Genomic DNA, 21,371 nt, shown 5'->3' with positions numbered 1-21,371 from the left:
GAAGCAGGTGCGAGACATAAAAGAAGCACATAGAGTGGAAATGGAAAATTTTCAGGAAAATATAAACAACCAGATGAAAGAAATTAAAAAATCTGTTCAAGATATGAAAATGAAAATGGATTCAATGATAAACACACAGACAGAAGAAAAACAAGAACGTGAGGCCTCAGAGAAGAAGGCGAATGACACAGTGCTGAGCTTTTCTAACAGAATCCAAGAGATGGAAGAACGAATCTCAAGTCTAGAAGATACAATAACAGATCTTGAAGCAACCAATAAAGAAAATGCCAAATCTGGAAAATTCCTGACACAAAACATCCAAGAAATTAAGGACACCATGAAAAGAAGAAATCTGAGGATAATAGGCATTGAAGAAAGAGAAGATATCAGACTCCAAGGCACAGAAACTCTTCTCAACAAAATCATAGAAGAAAATTTCCCCAATCTAAAGAAAGAGATGCCTATAAACATACAAGAGGCATACAGAACACCAAATAGAATTGACCAGAAAAGAAAAACTGCCTGTCACATAATAATCAAAACACAAAACATACAGAACAAAGAAAAAATATTAAAAGCTGCAAGGGAAAAGGGCCAAATAACATTGAATGGCAAACCTATCAGAATCACACCCGACTTCTCAGCAGAGACCATCAAAACCAGAAGGGCCTGGACAGAGATCCTGCAAAACCTAAGAGACCACAGATGCCAGGCCAGACTACTTTACCCAGCAAAACTATCAATAACCATTGATGGAGAAAACAAAATATTCCATGACAAAACCAAATTCAAACAGTACCTATCCACAAATCCAGCTTTACAGAAGGTACTAGAAGGAAAACTCCATCCCAAAGGGGCAAGCTACAACTAAAACTACTCAGGAAATAGATAACTATACCATGGCAAAAACACAACTACACAAACGCTCAACTGGAACCAACATCAAAATTAAGACTCTTAATAGTAACTGGTCGTTAATATCTCTCAACATCAATGGTCTCAATTCTCCAATAAAAAGACACAGACTAACTGAATGGGTGCATAAACAGGATCCAACATTCTTCTGCATCCAAGAAACACATCTCACCCATAATGATAGGCATTACCTCAGGATAAAAGGTTGGAAAAAAATATTCCAAGCAAATGGACACAAGAAGCAAGCAGGCGTAGCCATTTTAATATCGAACAAAATAGATTTTCAACCAAGATTAATCAAAAGGGATGAGGATGGACATTTCTTACTCATCAAAGGTAAAGTCAACCAAGATGACATCACAATTCTGAACATCTATGCTCCCAATACAAGGGCACCCACATTTGTAAAAGATCTGTTAAAAAGGCTTAAACCACACATCGATCCCCACACAATAATAGTGGGAGACTTCAACACCCCACTCTCACTGAAGGACAAGTCATCGAAACAGAAACTAAGCCAAGAAATAACATCATTAACCAATGCCATGGGTCAAATGGATCTAACAGATATCTAGAGAACCTTTCACACAAACAAGAAAGAATATACCTTCTTCTCTGCACCCCATGGAACCTTCTCCAAAATTGATCACATTGTAGTTCACAAAGAAAGCCTCAACAGATACAAGAGGATTGAAATAATACCTTGTATCCTATCAGATCATCATAGGCTTAGGCTGCAATTCAGCAACAACAGAAATAACAAAAAGCCTAAACGTATGTGGAAACTAAACAACTCTCTGCTAAATGACACCTGGGTCAGGGAAGAAATAAAGAAAGAAATCAAGGAGTTTCTGAAATTCAATGAAAATGAAGGAACAACATACCCAAATTTGTGGTATACATTGAAAGCAGTGCTAAGAGGAAAATTCATAGCACTAAGTGCCTTTAAAAAGAAATTGGAAGCAGCGCATATAAACACCTTAACGACACAACTGGAAGCCCTAGAAAAAAAGAAGCAGAAACACCCAAAAGGAGTAGATGTCTGGAAATAATCAAACTCAGGGGTGAAATTAACAAATCAGAAACTAAGAAAACAGTCCAAAGAATCAACAAAACCAAGAGCTGGTTCTTTGAGAAAGTCAACAAGATAGACAGACCATTAGCCAAACTAACTAAAAAGCAGAGAGACAGTATTGAAATCAACAAAATCAGAAATGAAAAGGGAGGCATAACAACAGACACTGAAGAAATACAAAGTATCATAAGATCCTACTTTGAAGGCATATATGCCACAAAATTTGAAAATCTAAGGGAAATGGACGATTTTCTTGATCAATTTCACTTGCCAAAGTTGAGTGAAGAGCAGATAAACAAGCTAAATAGTCCCATTTCCCCTACAGAAATTGAAGTAATCATTGATAGTCTCCCAACCAAAAAAAGCCCAGGGCCAGATGGCTTCAGTGCAGAATTCTACAAGACCTTCAAGGGCGAGCTAATACCGATACTCTTCAAGCTACTCCAAAAGATAGAAAGGGATGAAACATTACCAAACTCATTCTATGAGGCCATAGTCTCATTGATACCTAAACCTAACAAAGACTCAACAAAGAAAGAGAATTTCAGACCAATTTCTCTGATGAACAACGATGCAAAAATACTAAATAAAATACTTGCAAAACGAATACAAGAGCACATCAGAGATATCATTCATCATGACCAAGTAGGCTTCATTCCAGGCATGCAGGGATGGTTTAATATACAGAAATCCATCAATGGAATCCACCACATAAACAAACTGAAAATAAAAAACCACATGATCATCTCTTTGGATGCAGAGAAAGCATTTGATAAAATCCAACACCCATTCATGTTTAAAGTTTTAGAGAGATCGGGAATACAAGGCACTTTCCTCAACATAATAAAGGCTATATATAGGAAGCCAATAGCCAAAATCAAAGTAAATGGTGAGATACTCAAGGAAATTCCTCTAAAATCAGGAACAAGGCAAGGCTGCCCACTCTCTCCATATCTCTTCAATATAGTACTCGAAGTTCTAGCCAGAGCAATAAGCAACATAAGGAGATCAAGGGTATTCAAATGGGAAAGGAGGAAGTCAAATTATCCCTATTTGCAGATGATATGATCGTCTACATAAGCGACCCTCAAAATTCCACCAGAGAACTCCTACAGCTGATAAACACCTTCAGCAAATTGGCTGGATACAAAATTAACTCAAAAAAGTCTGTAGCCTTCCTATACACAAATGATAAGCTTGCAGAGGAAGAAATTAGGAAAACTACACCCTTCACACTAGCCACAAGCAATATTAAGTACTTAGGAGTTACTCTTACTAAGCAAGTGAAGGACCTGTTTGAAAAAAATTTCAAAACCCTAAAGAAAGAGATTGAAGATGACATGAGAAGATGGAAGGATCTACCTTGCTCATGGATAGGGAGAATTAACATAATAAAAATGGCCATCCTACCAAAAGCAATCTACAGATTCAATGCAATCCCTATCAAAATACCTACACAATTTTTTAAAGATATTGAAAGTTCAATTCTGAACTTCATATGGAAAAACAAAAAACCCAGAATAGCTAAAACAATCTTGTACAATAAAAGGTGCTCTGGAGGAGTCTTCATACCTGATCTCAAACTGTACTATAAAGCAATAGTAATTAAAACAGCATGGTACTGGCACAGCAACAGGCCGGTTGATCAGTGGAATCGAATCAAAGACCCAGATATGAATCCACACACATATGGGCATTTGATTTTTGACAAAGATGCCAAATCCATTCGATGGAAAAGGGATAGCATCTTCAACAAATGTGCTGGTCCACCTGAATGTCTATGTGTAAAAAAATGCAACTGGACCCATATTTGTCACCTTGTACAAAACTCAAATCCAAGTGGATTAAAGACCTCAACATAAAACCAGAGACACTAAATCACTTAGAAGAAAAAGTGGGGAAGAGCCTGGAACATATTGGCACAGGAGACAACTTCCTGAACAGAACACCAACAGCCCAGGCATTAATGTCAACAATTAATAAATGGGACCTCATGAGGCTGAGAAGCTTCTGTAAGGCAGGTGACACGGTAAAGAGAACAAAGCAACAGCCTACAGACTGGGAAAAGATCTTCACCAACCCCACATCTGACAAAGGTCTAATAATAATACATTGAGATGTAACAAGAATAAATTAATAAAGGAGGAAAAAAAAGAATGTGGTCAGCACAAAAATTATACACATAAAAATCATATTATACAAATTAGTCACATTGTACTTATGGTCAGCACTAAAATTATACACTTAAAAATCATATTATACAAATGAGTCACAATGTACTTATATTTGTAGGAATATATGTAGATGTATAAACATGTGTAAAGATAAAGATGAACTTGAAAGCCAGTCCACAAACAGAATAAAATATTTTCATGAAAATATTTAAAACCCAAAGAGCAGAGGAATAACATTAAAACAAAATGCCAGCAGCCCCCAATAGCAACTTGAAAGGGGCTCTTCTATCAAGTAGCTCTGTTGCAAGAGGCAACATTTGACACTTTGGTTTTTTAAAATGTTTTATTAATTTATTCTTGTTACATCTCAATGGTTATCCCATCCCTTGTATCCTCCCATTCTTCCCTCCCTCCCATTTTCCTCTTATTCACCTCCCCTATGACTGTTCCTGAGGAGGATTTCCTCCCCCTGTATACGCTCATAGGGTATCAAGTCTCTTCTTGGTAACCTGCTGTCCTTCCTCTGAGTGCCACCAGGTCTCCCCCTCCAGGGGACATGGTCAAATATGAGGCACCAGAGTACGTGAGAAAGTCATACCCCACTCTCCACTCAACTGTGGAGAATGTTCTGTCCATTGGCTAGATCTGGGTAGGGGTTTAAAGTTTACTGCCTGTATTGCCCTTGGCTGGTGCCTTAGTTTGAGCGGGACCCCTGTGCCCAAATCTGCCTATGATAATGTTCTACTTGTAGGTTTCTTGGACCCTCTGGATCCTGATTTCTTTTAGGCCTGGTCTCTAAAAGGCTAAGTCGCATGAACAAAGATTGCCAAAGTGTTTTGTTAATTCTATTGTATTAAAATCTGTTCAGATTATGTCTCAATTGTTAACTCCTCACTTGTATCTCCCATCCCCACCCTCCCTTCTTCCCCTCCCCCAGACCTCTGACAGAACGAGACCTCCTCCCCCACCATATGACCACAGTCCTTCAGGCCTCATCAGGATAGCCTGCTTCCCTTTCCTCTGTGTGCCCACCGGACCTCCTTACCAAAATTAAGTGATCAAATTGGGGAGGGGTATAGGGCAACATAGTTCATGTTAGAGGCAGTCCTAACTTTCCTCACAATGAGCTGTTTATTGCCTAGATCTGAACAGGGAGGTCTAGGTTACAGCATACATTGTCCTTCGTTGGTGCAACAGTTTATGCAGTTCCCCTGGTTCCATATCTTCCAGCTTTGATGGTCTCCTTGTGGGGCTCTTGAACCCTCTGTGTCCTTCCACACCTCACTATTCCATGCCTGTCTCTCAGTTCTCCACCTAAAGTCCAGTAGGGAGTCCCAGTATTTGTTTCTGATCCTCTACTGGGTGGAGTCTTTCAGAGGACATGTGGATGTCCATATGTAGAAAAATGCAAATAGATCCATATTCATCACTGTGCACAAAACTAAACTCTAAGTGGATGAAAGACTTCAACATAAAACCAGACACACTAATCTGTTAGAAGAAAAAGTGGGGAAGAACCTGGAACACATTGGCACAGGAGACAACTTCCTGAACAGAGAACACCAATAGCTCAGGCTCTAAGATCAACAATTAATAAATGAGACCTCATGAAACTGAAAAGCTTCTGTAAGGCAAAGGGCACTATGAACCAGACAAAATGACAACCTACAGACTGGGAGAATATCTTCACCTACCCTACATCCAAGAAAGGGCTATTATCCAAAATATATAAAGAACTAGGGAAATTAGACAACACCAAATCAGATAATCCCATTAAAAATGAGATACAGAACTAAACATGGAATTCTCAATAGAGGATCATCGAAGGGTAGAGAAACAACTAAAGAAATGCTCAGTGTCCTTAGTTATCAGGGAAAAGCAAATCAAAATGGTTCTGAGATTCCATCAGAATGGCTAAGATAAAAAAAACTCAATTGCTAACACATGCTGGTGAGGATGTGGAGAAGGTAGAACACTCTTCTATTGCTGGTGGGAGTGCTAACTTGTACAACCACTTTGGAAATGGATGTGGTACTTTCTCAGAAAATTGGTAATAGTGCTACCTCAAGACCCAGCCAAACCACTCCTGGCCATATACCTGAAAGGTGCTCCACCATACAACAAGGACATTTGCTCAACTATTTTATAGCAGCACTCTTGATGGTTCTTTATCTTTTGTTTTGTTTTTAACCTTATAAAACCTTATTTATATATTATGGCTTCCAGTTTTGTATTTCTATGGGATTCATGTGGGTGCAAATATATGTGTCATTGTGTCTATATTTATTTCATGTGCTTTTCATTGTCTTTTTACTTCTCTCTATTTGTTTTGTCCTATTCTAATTGGTTTGATTTTGTTTTATCTTATTGTATTGTATTTTATTATTATCTCCTAAGACACCTGTTTTTTCTTCCAAGAAGATACAGGTAGACATGGGATCTGAATGGAAGGGTAGAAAAATTGGGAGGAGTTGGAGGAGGTACAACCGTAATTAAACTATCTTGTATGAAGATACTATTTTAAATAAAATACAAATTTAGGAAAAAACCAAATGAACAAGCAAACAAAAACAGAGGAACAGTAAGTTTGCTGTGAAGTTGCATTTTATAGTAGTACGATCAGCACTAAAATTATATACATATAAATAATATTATACATATTAATCAGGTTGTATTATATCTTTAGGAATATATATGTATATATAAAATGTAATTAAAGACAAATATGAATTTGAGAGAAAACAGAAACTCTATATGGGACAGATTGAGAGGAGTAAAGGTAAGGAGGTATGGTATAGTTATAATTTATTTGAAAACATTTATTATTACAAAATTTAGCTTTAAAAATGTAGAGTTACATATATATGTGTATATATATATATGCTACAAATCCTAAATCTATAATAATAGACAAAAGATAATAAATATTATATATACATACTTCACTCAATGTTTGTGCAGCCAATAATTTAATCTGTTTCAACTCTCTCTCTCTCTCTCTCTCTCTCTCTCTCTCTCTCTCTCTCTCTTCATTTCTGGTTTTTTGAGACAAGTTTTTTCTGTGTAGCCTTGGCTGTCCTGGACTCCTTTTATAGATCAGGCTGACTTTGAACCCATAGTGATCTGTCTGCCTTTGCCTCCTGAGTTCTGGGATTATAGATGTGCATCTCAGCTCCCAATTTGTACCCATTTCTTTGCAGTGACTTGCAGAGTCTTGGCCTCTGACAGATTCTTCTAAAAATTGATCCTAGGTTTTTAAAAAAAATGTATGTTTGTTGTCATGTATTAAATATGTCCTACTGAAACAAAAGGCAAGTGTTATAGAGTCAGGGACCAGCCTTGTAAAATAAAAATGTATGAAAGCTTCAAAAACAACTTGTCAAATTGTACATATTAAACATGCTCAGCTATTTCTATGTCAGCCATTTAACAATTAAGTAAAATAACAAAACCAATGAATATATCTTGTTTTAAAAAAATAATAGTAAGTGTATAGGGCTGGAGAGATTATTCTGATGATAAGTGTGTGTTCTGCAGTTGCAGGGGATCCCAATGGCCACACCAGACTCACAACTTTCTGTGACTTCTGTCATTACCAGGTATCAGTTCTCACATGCACATACTCCCACAGACATGCAGATAATTGGAAATAAATTTTTTGAAAATAATTGTAATGCTAGATCATTTTCATGTGAATCTAATGTTTACTTTCTTTGACTTTTTAACTGCATAACCAATCACTTGGGAAATTAACTAATTAAAACTTGACACTGGCTATTATGAATAAGAACACAGACATCCTGCATCGCCCTAGTTCCAGCACCAGATGATTCTGTTACTTTTTCTTTGGGTCATATTCTTGTACTTATTTCATTAATACATTTTACACAATGACCCAATCATTGACAGTAGGCTAACTTTGAAAATGTAACTGACTTAAGGTTATAAACTCATCTGAAACTTCTTTATTCACATTTCTTCTTTTTAAAAATATATTTTATTAATTTATTCATATTACATGTCAATTGTTATTTCATCCCTTGTACCCTCCCATTCCTCCCTCCCTCCCATTTCCCCTTACTCCCCTCCCCTATGACTGTAACTTAGGTGGACCTCCTCCCCCTGTATACGCTCATAGGGTATCAAATCTCTTCTTGGTAGCCTGCTATCCTTCCCTGAAGCTTCTAAATGGTCTCAAGATTTCCTTAACTCCTTATTCACTCTACTTTACAAAGTTTATCATTTTCTTTTTAAATATATATTTTATTAATTTATTCATATTACATCTAAATTGTTATACCATCCCTTATATCTTCCCATTCCTCCCTCCCTCCCACTTCACCTTACTCCCCTTCCCTATGGCTGTGACTGAGGGGGACCTCCTCCCCCTGTATATCCTCATAGGGTGTCAAGTCTCTTCTTGGTAGCCTTCTGTCCTTCCTTTGAGTGCCACCAGGTCTCCCCATCCTGGGGACGTGGTCAAATATGAGGCGCCAGAGTTTGTGTGAAAGTTAGACCCCACTCTTCACTCAATTGTGAAGAACGTCCTGTCCATTGGCTAGATCTGTTGCTTTTACCCATCAGATTTGGACAGCTTCCAGGAAAACATCATAGAAAACTTCTGATCTAATTTGGACCACCGTTTCAATCTCCTACTAAACCTGGAATCTCTCAACATTTAAAAACTGAACCAAATGCAATCACTAGATTGTTTAGCCATTCTCTCCAATTTTAGGGGGCCCATTCCAAGGTATTATTCACCCCAATTCAACCTGAAAAAACCTTAAGAGAATGATGCTCCATTCCCTCAAAGGCGGGGTTTGTATAGGTTGCTGTTTGCTCGCTTGATCTACAAATGCTTATTCTCATCGGGAGGCGGTCATACATCATTATTGGTCTTATACAGAGAAAAGATTAGGGGAAACACAGGAATGTCTCTCTTTATCTTGCATATGTAGGCAAGGAGATGGGAGCTGTAGAGAAAGAAAGGGAGATTTAGGAACATAGAGGGAGGATAGAACAAAAGCTAGATGATTGACCTTCTCTTTAACTCAAGGCCTTAATTGTTACTTATAATGAAGGTTATGTCTAAGTCATTGCTATAGAATTTAGTATATTGATACAAAACATGAGCATGTCAAATACTTGGCAGATTTTTAACACAAGAATATATATATCCTAAGTCTAACAGATAGAAATGACTCTATCGATATATGTGGTAAAATAGTCAAATAAGGTCTTCAAAAGCCTCGGAGACACACAGAGCATGGCATTTAAAGTTGTTCTTACAAACCTAAATTTTCTTTGACAGCAAGACAAGTTAACTCCTGACAACACCTAGTCGACCTCAAGGAAGACGATGAACATCAAAGGGCCTCCTTATAGACATGGCTTCAAAGGTGGCAAACCAGCCACTGGGCAAAATGTCTTTGTTCCTACCACAAACAGAATCTGCCTAAAAATGGGCAACTTAGATGCAGGCAGAGTCGATGGCCACACTCTGCCAAGTCAGGGTAAGCAAGTCCTTAACAGTTCCTGCCCTGCGAACAAGTCTCGCAGAGATATTAGGCCAGAAAGCTGAAGATGATGTTCCAATGTTATATAGTGTGTTGAGTGACTGGTCAGGAAGTAAATTGTCTTAAGTCAATTTGTACATTTTGGAAGCTGCTAACCTGTGCTGCTGGTTCACTCAGATATTTAAGTTTTATTCCTTCTCAAGTCTCTGAGGGGCATTGAAGACAAGATCGTATAGTTTTACAACCAAGTTTAGTTGGTTAGGGGGTAAGTTCATTTTAGATTAAGATAAATAAGTTATTAGAGTTGAGATAGGATATATATGGAATTTCATTCGGAAATTTAGACCCAACAAGACAGGAAAGACACTTACTTCAAAGAAGATTAATGCAGATGGCCAATTCACTATGAATGTAACATTTATAGAACTCATTATTCTCATGATTGTCACATGGTTCTCCCTGCTGTATGTAGTTTGTTTTATACATGTGTAATAAAATAAATGTATTATATATAAAAAGAAATTAATACACTAAAAAAGCTTTAATTATTCTCTGGAATCTCACGAAAAATGCTGGGGAAAATAGCTTGACACTGGATTAAAAACAGCATGATAATTTTGATTGGCACACTAGGATTGCTGTTATAATGTGAATAATACTTACTGAACATGTTACTCAGAACACCAGAGGAATCATTGACACACATACTTAAAAAGCAACAAAGTTAACCAAAAGTTTTAGTACAGTAATCAAATCAGAGCATTCTGAAAAAGAGGATTTGGCTCAAAGATGCAACCAGTTTCAGTCAAATTCTGTGGCTGAAGAACTAAAGTCTGAAAAATTTCCACTAAGCTACACTCCTCTAAGACCATGGTAAATGGGGTGATCTCTCTTGAAACCCATTGATAGTAATACGCACCATTATTCCAAACACTTGGAAAGCAAAGGCAGGTGCATCATTGGATTTCAAGCAAATATTGTGTACAAATGTGTTTCAGGATAGTCAGGACTACAGAAAAACAGAGTCTCAAAAAACTTGATAAAAGTGAGGGTAAGGGTGGATGTGCTCTGTTGGTAAGCTTTTCATGCTGTGGTCAGGAAGATGCTTCAAATCTCTTAGGACATCCTGTAACTTTTGTTCTGTCTCTTGTCAGCTGAATCACCAGGCACTATGCTGTCCATGTCCCTAACCTGGTAATTGCTTGTGAGTCCTGATGGGACTTAAAGGCATGGAATAGCAGGGTGAAGTATCACCTGGTGGCTAGGTTTGTCCACAGCAGAAAACATGGGTTTCATGATAGATGATGGTGCATGGGTTCGTCTTAACTAAGTGGACTCTGATTCTAATGTACAGAGCTCTGACACAGATGTGGAATGTCTGAAGGTCAGGATATTGGAAGGAGGTAAATCATCCATCATGAGTTTTTCTTTCCAGGCTTTTTCCTAGTACAGAAGGTGTTGGCACAAGTGGGTGAGTCCATCCTTAAACCTTGAGTTACTATCCATCCCAATATGTCAATCTTATTTCAACAGGTGGGGGAGGTAGCATATTTTTGGGCTCATGGCTTGTCCATGTGTGTCTTGTTGGTGAGTCTTCTGAACTGTGAAGTTAAAAGCACAAAAACCTACCTCTCAGTTCTGTTGCAATACTCCCAGACCCTCTGGATGGCAGAATTTGGTATCAGTTTTGATTGGGTAAACTTTTTTTGGGGGACAAGGTTTCTTTGTGTGGTTCTGACTATCCTAGAACCTATTTTGTAGAGACTTTTTCTGGGGACACATGCGCAAACATCTGTTGATCCAAGATAGAGCAACAAAGACAGTTCTAATAAATGATCAACTACCAATAAAGGTCTATTTCAGTGAAGTTATGAGTTATTTATTTATTAGTATTATTTACAGAACCGTGAAAGAGGACATGATTATGGGAGCATGGGTAACTCAAAGGTAGCTGGACAATGAACATCCCATGCAAGCATGGTTGGTGATCCATGAGAGCAGGATCCCTGAAGCACCTGTTTTGGGATCCATTGATAAAGGCTCTCTGTCCATAAGCATTGCTCTTGTGCTCTCTGCTCTAGAATAAGAATCACATAGATCGCTGAGACCATGATTAAGCGAGATGTCCTGCCAAGTAGAAACTCAAGGTCTTCAGATTATCAGAAAAAGTACACTGTGGCCTCAAGGCTGAGAGTTGGTTGAGATTATACCACTTTTCCCATGAGAATGTCCATATTATCTCCTGAGAATCACCTTCTGCTGTGTTTTCCTCATGCCTGAGATCTGTATAAATTGAACTAGTGAATAAAGCTGAGGTGTTGTGTGGTATTGACTGCAGGTCCTCTCGAGCCTATCCTGTGTTTCTGACTATTTCTTGTCTCTGTTTCTTATTTCTGTTCTTTTACTTCTCAATCCTCACTCCCTGGTCTAGGATCTGTTTGTTATTATCCAATGTGGCCTCTGGCAGCTCTGCATGGTTTGCAAGCAGTAAGTATTGTTATTACTCTTTATGGAGGACCAATGTCAATCTTATGTGATTCTGGATGTTCCTGAGACTTGTAAGGTTTTTTTCCTTCCCAAGTCTTTTAAAAAAGAGTTATGTATGTATGTATGTATTTATGTATGTATGTATTTATTTATTTATATAGTATTCTGCATGCATGTGCCAACACACCAAAAGAGAGTACCAGATCTTGTCATAGATGTTTATGAGCCACCATGTAGTTGCTGGGAATTGAATTCAGAACTTTTGGAAGAAAAGTCAGTGCTCTTAACTTCGTAGCCATCTCTTGAGGCCAAGTCTTAATGAATTCTCTTCCAAATGACAATGTTTCAATTCAGGGAACAAACTGATCAACAGCATAGTGATGGAAAGATGAGAGAAGGAGGTGCCTTACATAAACCACATCTTAGAAAATGTATCAACTGTGGGAAAGTCTACACTGCAATATTCTAAAAACATGCACACATATCTGGTATGAGAAAAGCTTAACAAATAGCATCTGGAGTACACCGAGCAACATATGTTGAGGAACAATATTAAGAGTGGGCTTCTGAGAGGATGTCATCAGCAGTGGTAGAAAGTCAATGTAGGGTAATTGGGTATGAATATCATCAAAATAAATTTACATATAAATATTGTCATGAGTCCCATTATATTGTATGACATTATTGTACTTAGTATTATACTAGTAAAAAGAATGAGCCTCTTGCTGATGTGGAATTGTGAGATTCTCAGTATGCTTATAGCGTAGGGTAAATCTAGAAAGTACGGCAAGTTATATTGTAGAGGTCTGCATGAATGAACTGAAATTGAGACTCATGGACTAAGCAGTAGAAACTGATTCCTGTCCAGTGCATAGTGAAGACCATTAGCTTTTTATGTAAAGGAAAACTACATTCAGAACCATACTGGAATAATGAAGTTACAAACCCCAGTCTTCATACACCACCTGATATTTGACTGCACCAACCAGAATTTGTTGGAGAAAGAGCTATGACTTCCACAGAAGACTTGCTTAGTCATCTTTCTTTGAGAACCTAAGGGTGCAGACAATCTTTGTCTTCTGCTTATCTTTTCATGAGTTCCATGTACTCAATGTTATTTGTGACACACTCTCTTGGAATCTGGGATACTTTAGTGACTAATTTTTGTTTGAAGATGCTCTGATCAAATTCTGTGTATGTCACCTCCTGCCCTTCTTGTCTTTCAGCATCCTAGAAAGAGGTAAAATTTAAGTGTTGTATTCACATATTCTTGTAGAGTATAAAGGAATATTAGACTGTGTGGAAGAAGGATGGATCAGGAGGACCTACCTGTCTGTTAAGTGTTCTTTTCACTTCAGGCTCTTGGTTCATGATGGCTACATTATTGGGAGATAGACATAATTAAAAATAAATAATAAAGTAGTTCCGCATTTTAATTTCAAACACAACATACTAATGCGAATTATGGTAAAACCTAATGTTGGTCATCTGCTTCAACTCAGAATTCTGCCTCCCTGTGTTGACAGCCCCACACAATCCATGCTTCATCCTAGTAATTATCTCTTCACTATATTCACTTTTCTGCCTATATCTCTCTTCTCTATCTTCCTCCCTCTCTCCATCCTCTCCCTCATAAAAACTCCTCCTAAATATGAATGTATGTTTTGGATGTAAATATGCAGAAGATGCATTGAGAAATTAGCCAGTGGTCTGAGAATTGAGGAAAAGCACAAAGGCTCTGGTGCTCTCTCTAGAAAACCTTGCCTTAGTTTCTCCTGTCCTCACCCAAGTATACTTTTGTAAAGGAAGTACACACACCTGTATTTCTCCGGTCTTTGTTTCTCATCCTACTCATATGACACTCACTGGCTTGGTCCTGAGACTTATTCTTTTTGGCAGAGCAACAAAAATAAAGGATGATGATGAAGACAAGGATCATGGTAGCTAACAGTCCAATTAGAATATACATGATCCTGTGGTTATCTGGAGGAAGATGGGAACCAAATAAGAAATAAATTTTAAAATATCCATTTGATAGATTATATAATATTTATAGATTGAAAGATAATTAATATAATATTTTTAAGACCAAAGGACTTGATGGATAACCTACTATTATTATCCTAATCAATGGACATAGTATTAAACTGATTCTTAATGACATTGTTAGACACATATATTAATGTGTTCCTCAACTCTCAGCAGAGGTGCTTATATTTGTGATAGGTGATTATTAATATAAATGCCCATAACTGGACAAGTTGCAGAGAATAAGGGACTATAGAATTTTTGGCTCTGAATTACATGCTCATATCACATTTTCTCCAAATGTTCAACTATCACTGTAAAAAAATATGGGAAATTGCAAAAAGAAGCCATGGATAACCTCAAGGAAACAGTCTTCTGGACAGAGCAGGATACCAGCACAAGCTCAAGCTAGACAAAATTCCTTCATGGAGTGGGTGGTGGACAGGAAATCCTACACCTAGCCAAGGAGCTATAGACAGTTGATAATTTTTGGGAGAAGTGCCAGGTTTAGGCGTGTTGTTACTCATGAGATGACCATGATCCAGCAAAAGTCCACATCCAAGAATGCAAGAGCATTATACCAGTGGCTAAAAACTGCAGGAAAGGAGATATAGGTCATGTGTTCATTATTTTATTCTGAGATTATTAACAGTGTTTGACTAATCTTCTTTGAAACTTTTACATCTGCAACATCTTTGAATCAAACATTTAATTTCCCTGAAGAAAAAAAAGTGAATTCAAATCTATTTCATCATGGGTAGTATTTTATATAAAATATATAAAATATTCCCTCTGTCTGCTTTCCTTTTTCAGGACCCATCACCTACTCTCCAGGCGACACAGAGCTAGAAAGAAAACTTCATTGTTCCCGGGAAGTGAGTCACATTTACTCTCCTGTTCACTTGCAGGAGATCTTACGTGCACAGATTAGAGAAGAATGCTTCCTACAGGTCCCATGCTGCACCTAAGCAAGTACTGATGCTGCAGAACTTAAGTATCAGAGAAAGGATATGATGTATCTAAGATAACAGAAGCTTGAGGATGATGAGACAAAACATGAACCCCAAAAGTTTTTTGGTCCCTAAGTTCCCACAATGAAAACGAGGAATTATTTACTCACTGGATTTGGAGTGTGTTTCTGTGCATGAAGTGCAATTTCCTGTCGAGTTCACTAGAGAAGGAGAGAGGAGAGGGAACAAGAGTTGGTCAGTAATGCTGTCTGCCATCCACTTATGGAATGCCTTTGGAGGTTGATCAGGACAGCACCTATTTCACCCCTGTAAGGATGAGGTGACTCCTTGGATGAAACCCTGGGAGAACTGGGGAGAGATCTATGTGAGCAGAGATAAAGAGGGCTGCTCCACCTCTGATATGCTCTAACCTTATCTCCAATGACTCTGTCCTGACCGCTTTCTACATCTTCAAGGAAACAGATCCCAGTGTGCCTGGCTCAGCAAGATAATTCTTCAGCAAGCTCCCTGTCTAGCATTGTGTAATCTGATATTCTTACTTAACCTTCATCTCTTCTTTAAAAGTTTTAATTTAAATACGATTATATCCATTTGCATCCACATTTCCTGTCTTCAGTGCCTTCCTATTACACTTTATTCAACCTTTCTCATACCACCCCACTGCTCTTAAGTTAATAGCTTCTTAATCTTTGATTCTTATTTTTACAGACTTGAGTCTTTTTGTATATACACGACACACACACACACAAACACAACACATATAAGAAGCTTGCTTAATTTATTGTTTAAACACACACACACACACACACACACACACACACACACACACACACACAGTTTGTCTCCATTGTCTGAAGCATGATTCTCAGACATTGATTTAGGATTTCATTACTCACAGGACAAGGGATATACATGAAGCTTTTTTACCTTTTGCAGGAAGATACAAGGGGTCACTTGGGGATGACCACACATGGGAAGAGTTCCTGAAAGAGCCATAGCATCTGTACTTCCCTTTCTGTATCACAGGACCAAGAGCAAAGTTGGCCTGGAATATACCATTGTGGCTCTGCATGGCAGGCAGCCCATGTCCCTGAGGAACCCCTTCTAGGGATAGATAGAACATGTCAAATCTATGGTCGGAAATGCAGGACAAGTTCACATTCTCTCCTGACATCAGCACAGGGCCAGTCGGGGCTAAAAGAGAAGGTTTCTTGTATAAACCTGGAAGAAAAAACACAGGCAGTTAGAAGACCAGTTTCTCCCCCTTTTAACATTTGCAAGTTATTTTATTGAATGTTTTGATAATTTCATAAGGTATATTTTCTAGCACTACTCCACAGCTCTTCCACTATCCTTATCCACTATTTACTCAACTTCATGTTCTTTCTTAATGTTAAAATTTTTATTCTTTGGTACTTTCACATCATTCATTGGGATCCCAGTCTTTTCCCAAGCCTTCCATGTTTGCTCCCCAGCCTTCAATGACCCCCCATTCCCCCAAAAAATATAAATTAAGAACAAAAAAGAAAATGAATCACGTCCAATTTGTGTTATATATGTAATCCATAGAGAAAGTGCAAATTCTCACTAATCTGCCCCTTAAACATTGTTTGCTCGTTCCTCTTCTGCAGCCAGAAGCCAGAAATTGTGGAGAACCAACTTCAGCATCCTTACCACACTTTAAGTATTCTAGAAGGACAGGTTTTTACCAGTGTTCATTCACTTCATTGCGTTTGCTATCCCTGCTTTCATTTTTTGAAATATCTTTGTCTATGTTACTCTCTCTGTCTCAGTCCCTTTTCCTCCTCCTGCTTCTATCTTTGTATTTCTTCTCTGTTTCTTAAGTTACCTCCTGTTCTGACTTTGTGTTTATAGTACCATACTTAGACTCTAACTTCACTCTTGTACTCAAATATTTTACCTCTATTTTGCTGTTTGAGTTTCTACCTCTAGTTGTATTAATTCATTCCATCTGTTTTTTTAAAGTATGCTTTTAATAATATATATATATAAATTTTATCTAGCAATTAACTTAATATTAAATATTCCTATACACACATATATAAAAGAAATATTCCTATATGTAAATAATGCAGTTTTTCTTGTAAAAAGTATGTATTTGAAATCAAAATGTACTTGAATTGGGTTTTTAAATTGTTACTTTGTGTGTGTGTGCATGTGTTTGTGTAATCGTGATCATATATATGCTATTATTCTTTATTGTACATTAACTTTCACTTTATTATATTCTTTCCTAATTGGCCCTTTTACACTTTCATTTTTCCAATTGTTTTGCAAATCAGTGTGCTGAAGTAGAAGTTTTTGTGATCTTGCTTTAATTAGCATGCGAATTAATAGATTTCGTTATGACTTCCTCATAAAATTCATTTTGTGTGCTTTTCCCTCCGACTTCCTGGTAACCCCTTTGCCAGTAGTATCCTTCCTTCCTCATTTCCTCTTCAGTATCATATGTATTCTACCTTCCTTACCATTTCTCTTTGTTTAACTCTTTTCCCTTCTTATGGTTACTTTGTAATTTCATTACCCATAACTCCACCATCTAATGCATATTTTTAAAAATCTGGAATATGACTTCATTCTAAGTTATTCATTTCTGTCTTGTCTCTTTTTACATTTCTGTGTTAATCTTTCTTGTGAAAGCACAGAATGCTTCATGAATATATTTGCTTCACTGGTCCAGGAGTCGTGATGATATTCCCTCTCTTGTTCTTCTCAATATGTGGAATGCCCCAGTGTGATGTGTTATCTGCCTCTCTAGCTCTGTTTTTAAAATATCCATCATCTGACATTATTTCTCCATTTCCACTTTAAAATCTTCCAATCAGACTTTTGACTTTTGCAGAATTTCTCTTCCCACACATATCATATTTTAAAATCCCAGCTTTTGTGTGTTTTTTTTCACTTCTGAGTCTCTCTCTCATTTCATCTCATTTAGCATAGTGTAAGTGTATGTTTGTATATATTACATCCCTGGGCACAGTCTGTACAATCATTTACCCATCATAGAATGTCTGAGTAACTTTAGAGTGTGAACTGAAAAAAAGTTTGGATGTGTAGAGAACAACAGTGATCTGTGCTTTATTCAGTTACCCAGGGTTATGGTTTTCAAGGATGAGTAGTGGGTCAACCATTAGAAAGGAAGAAGTGTCAAACTATACAAAAATCATTGGGTCCCACAGATTCAGAATATTAAGGACTCATTAAGAACCACCCCAAGTAAACAGGTATACTCACATCAGACACATGATGTGTCTGGCTCTCCTGGTAGACTTCTTTTAGAGATAGAAGCAAACAAAATTCTGAACAGTCTAAGTGTCTGAATGTTAGTTGAAACACTTCATTCTCTCTTATAAATATCAATATCACCAACTCCCACCTTTGTGCTTATCTCTACTTATGCCTCTTTTGCACAGGCCTGTATTTGTGCCTTACAGAATGGCCAATGTCCTGTTCTTGCATCTCTGATTTCATTTTCTATTTAAGTAATATATGCACTGACGTTGCTTTTCTTTATTTCCAACAATCATCTTCTTCAGAATCTTGCAGGAGTTCCAGACTAAGCAATATCTTTTATGCATCACAAAGAGGATGATGAGCCGGTATAAATTCACTTACCTGTGATCATGATATCAATAGGGTCACTGAATTCTGACCATTTATATGGCGTTTCAAGGTAAGAACCATAGCATGTGTATGTCCCAACATGATCAGGTGTCACAGGACCTATTGAGAATTTGGCATAGGACTCACTAAGATGAGATTCTGCAGAAAGCTCGAAAGAGTCCTTGATTATTCCATTTCTGTGTGAAGTCAATATGAACATGTCAAACAAAATCTCTGAATGACACCTCATTGTCACAGGCCCTCCTGAATTCACAAGGACAGACTCTAGGGCCACAAGGAAAGGCTTCCTGTAGATTCCTGTGAATAAAGAAATTGTGTGAACCTGACGTTCTTTGTGTCTTGGAACACCTATGTATCATGCTCTGTTAGCCTGTTCTTACTGCTAGTGCTCAAGTGTCCTCGTCTGATCCTGTGTAAAATCTATGCACAGAATTGTCCATCTTTCCTTGTCAACTTCCCACTTCTTTGGATCTAAGAGTAGCACAACATTTTCTCACTGGTTTACTGTGAGACTGTGTCTTTTGAATGACTCTCCTATAGATCTTATTTTCTCTTTCTATGTTTCATCAGGGCAGGAAACATCACAAGATTCATGTTAGGTGTATTATGAGCATTTTATGCTACTTTGGATCAAGTATAATTCTAGGCAGGATAAAGGATTTAGTAGTGAGGGTAGTTACGAGAGGCCTCTTCTGGTCCTCACTTTGTACAAATTTCTATAGGCATTCCTGATCCAGAGTCATGGGCATTGCCCACTCCAAAATTTTGGTGAATCAGCATCCTGACTTTATTGCTTTCTATACAGTCTTTCTCTGGTTTAAATTTGTTCTTGGCATCTATTCCTGTCTTAATTTCCAATCACTAATATAAAATTAAAACAAATGTGATTCTTAACAGGAACACTTGTGTTCTGTAGATGAGAATCTTGATATAAGCCCAAATGGCATAAACAGGGCACCTGCAGTGATATGTTACTGCTCAAATCATTAGGAAAGTACCCATTACTTTATGCCTTTCAGCTTCTAGATTCTCATGTATTTCTTGGCCCTTGCATACTCCTCTCACTGTCAGAGTAAACAAACGAGTGTCTCCTTCACATTGCTTTGCTCTTCCAACTACTCTGTTGTTCATTTTATAAAAATATTAATCCTTGTGGTTCCGCATACCCAGGATAATTCAGGATATTGTCCCATGCTAATGTCAACTTATTGAAGAACTCCATCTTCAAGCCCAATTTTCCTTGACTTACTTACAACTCAGGAATCCTTCAGTACAAGAATGTGCATGCCCATGGGTATTATGTCATGCCCAACACTTCATCCAATTACCTGTTTTGAATATACCTTTATAATGATGAGACTCTGACCAACACTCTTTCTGAAAATTGTAGGGTTGCAGGGCTTGTGGGACTGAAGTGACACTGCAAAGATGGACTCTCACCTGAAATTATGATCTTCAGGGGGTCACTGTGTGATGAAAGTTGAGTAGAGTATTGATGATTAAATTCATAGCATCTGTAAGTTCCTGCATATTCTGAAGTCACAGGTCCAAGGACAAGGCTGTTCTGCAATATTCTGTCTTGGACCTGAGGGATAGGTGTGCCATATTCTTTGTACACTTTGAAAATGCTATGTTTACGGTGAGAGTCACAAGTAAGGGACACATGTTGTCCCAGTTGTACAACATGACTGGGCCAGGCAGATAGTGAAGGCTTGTCATGACTTTCTGCCGAAAGAGATACAGAGTTAAAATTTTAATGATCGCCCATTTTCCCTGAGAACTGAACCTCTAGATATTACTACTATGAGATCCTATAATTTTATCTGAATTGAAGCCTCTCTGTTCTGTGGGAGAGGTTGAAAATCTCATGGCCGTCAGGAGGTAAAAAAAATTCATATGTCCTGAAAGCTGAAGCTTCCAAGGGTCCCCAGTCCCCATGTTCACTTCTATACAAAGACTAAGTTCCTGGCTCAGCTGAGCTCTAAGAGCAGATATCTAAGACCTGTGGAGCTGCATGCAAGTTGTGCAGAGAGCTCCAGTGTTTTGGATTTCATGAAAAGCATCCACATTGAGGTGTGCCTTCACTATTGCTTTGAATCTTTTTCTTTCTTCTGTAAAGATCACTAATCTCTTTTGTTAGAAGTAACCTCAGCAAACTCACAGATTCACATAATTGGTCTTGGTGCAATCATTGTTTGGTCTCCCATGTGTTTCCTTTATGGGCTGAGCAGATTTGTACACATTGTATCTCCCTATTGACATTCCCAAACACAATAGAGTCATTTTCAAGTAGTGGATGTCTCCTAATTACCATATACATATGGTATATCTTTCTACCCTAAGACATGTTAAATAAGAATTTTGAAAAATTATTAAATAATGGAGTAGAGTTAGTCATAAAATTTAATCTAAAAAGAAAAGATTATTTCTGAAATATCATATGAAAAATGATACCATCAAGGTATCAGAAAACATATGCTCTTGATTCACACTAACTCTAGAAAGCTAACAATACTCAAACGAGATTTACATTATGAAATTTACAGAATTCAAGGGTGAG

The 21,371-nt window shown here is 37.6% G+C and overlaps 1 protein-coding gene across 1 annotated transcript in view; it reads right to left on the bottom strand.

The window, feature by feature from the left end:
* Nucleotides 1–21,371, bottom strand: part of LOC311590899 (uncharacterized protein) — a gene marked incomplete at its 3' end in the record, with an annotated part of 79,310 nt that overhangs the window by 28,237 nt on the left and 29,702 nt on the right. The window contains exons 3-10 of the mRNA XM_084770194.1: nt 20,252–20,536; nt 18,803–19,108; nt 16,094–16,387; nt 15,316–15,366; nt 13,986–14,150; nt 13,497–13,543; nt 13,276–13,397; nt 11,310–11,341 (exon numbers count right to left, since the gene is read on the bottom strand). Of these exons, the coding sequence (XP_084626320.1) occupies nt 11,310–11,341; nt 13,276–13,397; nt 13,497–13,543; nt 13,986–14,150; nt 15,316–15,366; nt 16,094–16,387; nt 18,803–19,108; nt 20,252–20,536 (1,302 nt within the window). The remainder of the gene's footprint in view (nt 1–11,309; nt 11,342–13,275; nt 13,398–13,496; nt 13,544–13,985; nt 14,151–15,315; nt 15,367–16,093; nt 16,388–18,802; nt 19,109–20,251; nt 20,537–21,371) is intronic.

This window comes from Acomys minous, assembly GCF_964271855.1.
Source record: "Acomys minous genome assembly, chromosome: 20".
Classification (NCBI taxonomy): Eukaryota; Metazoa; Chordata; class Mammalia; order Rodentia; family Muridae; genus Acomys; species Acomys minous.
This window is presented reverse-complemented; position numbering and strand designations above follow the sequence as displayed.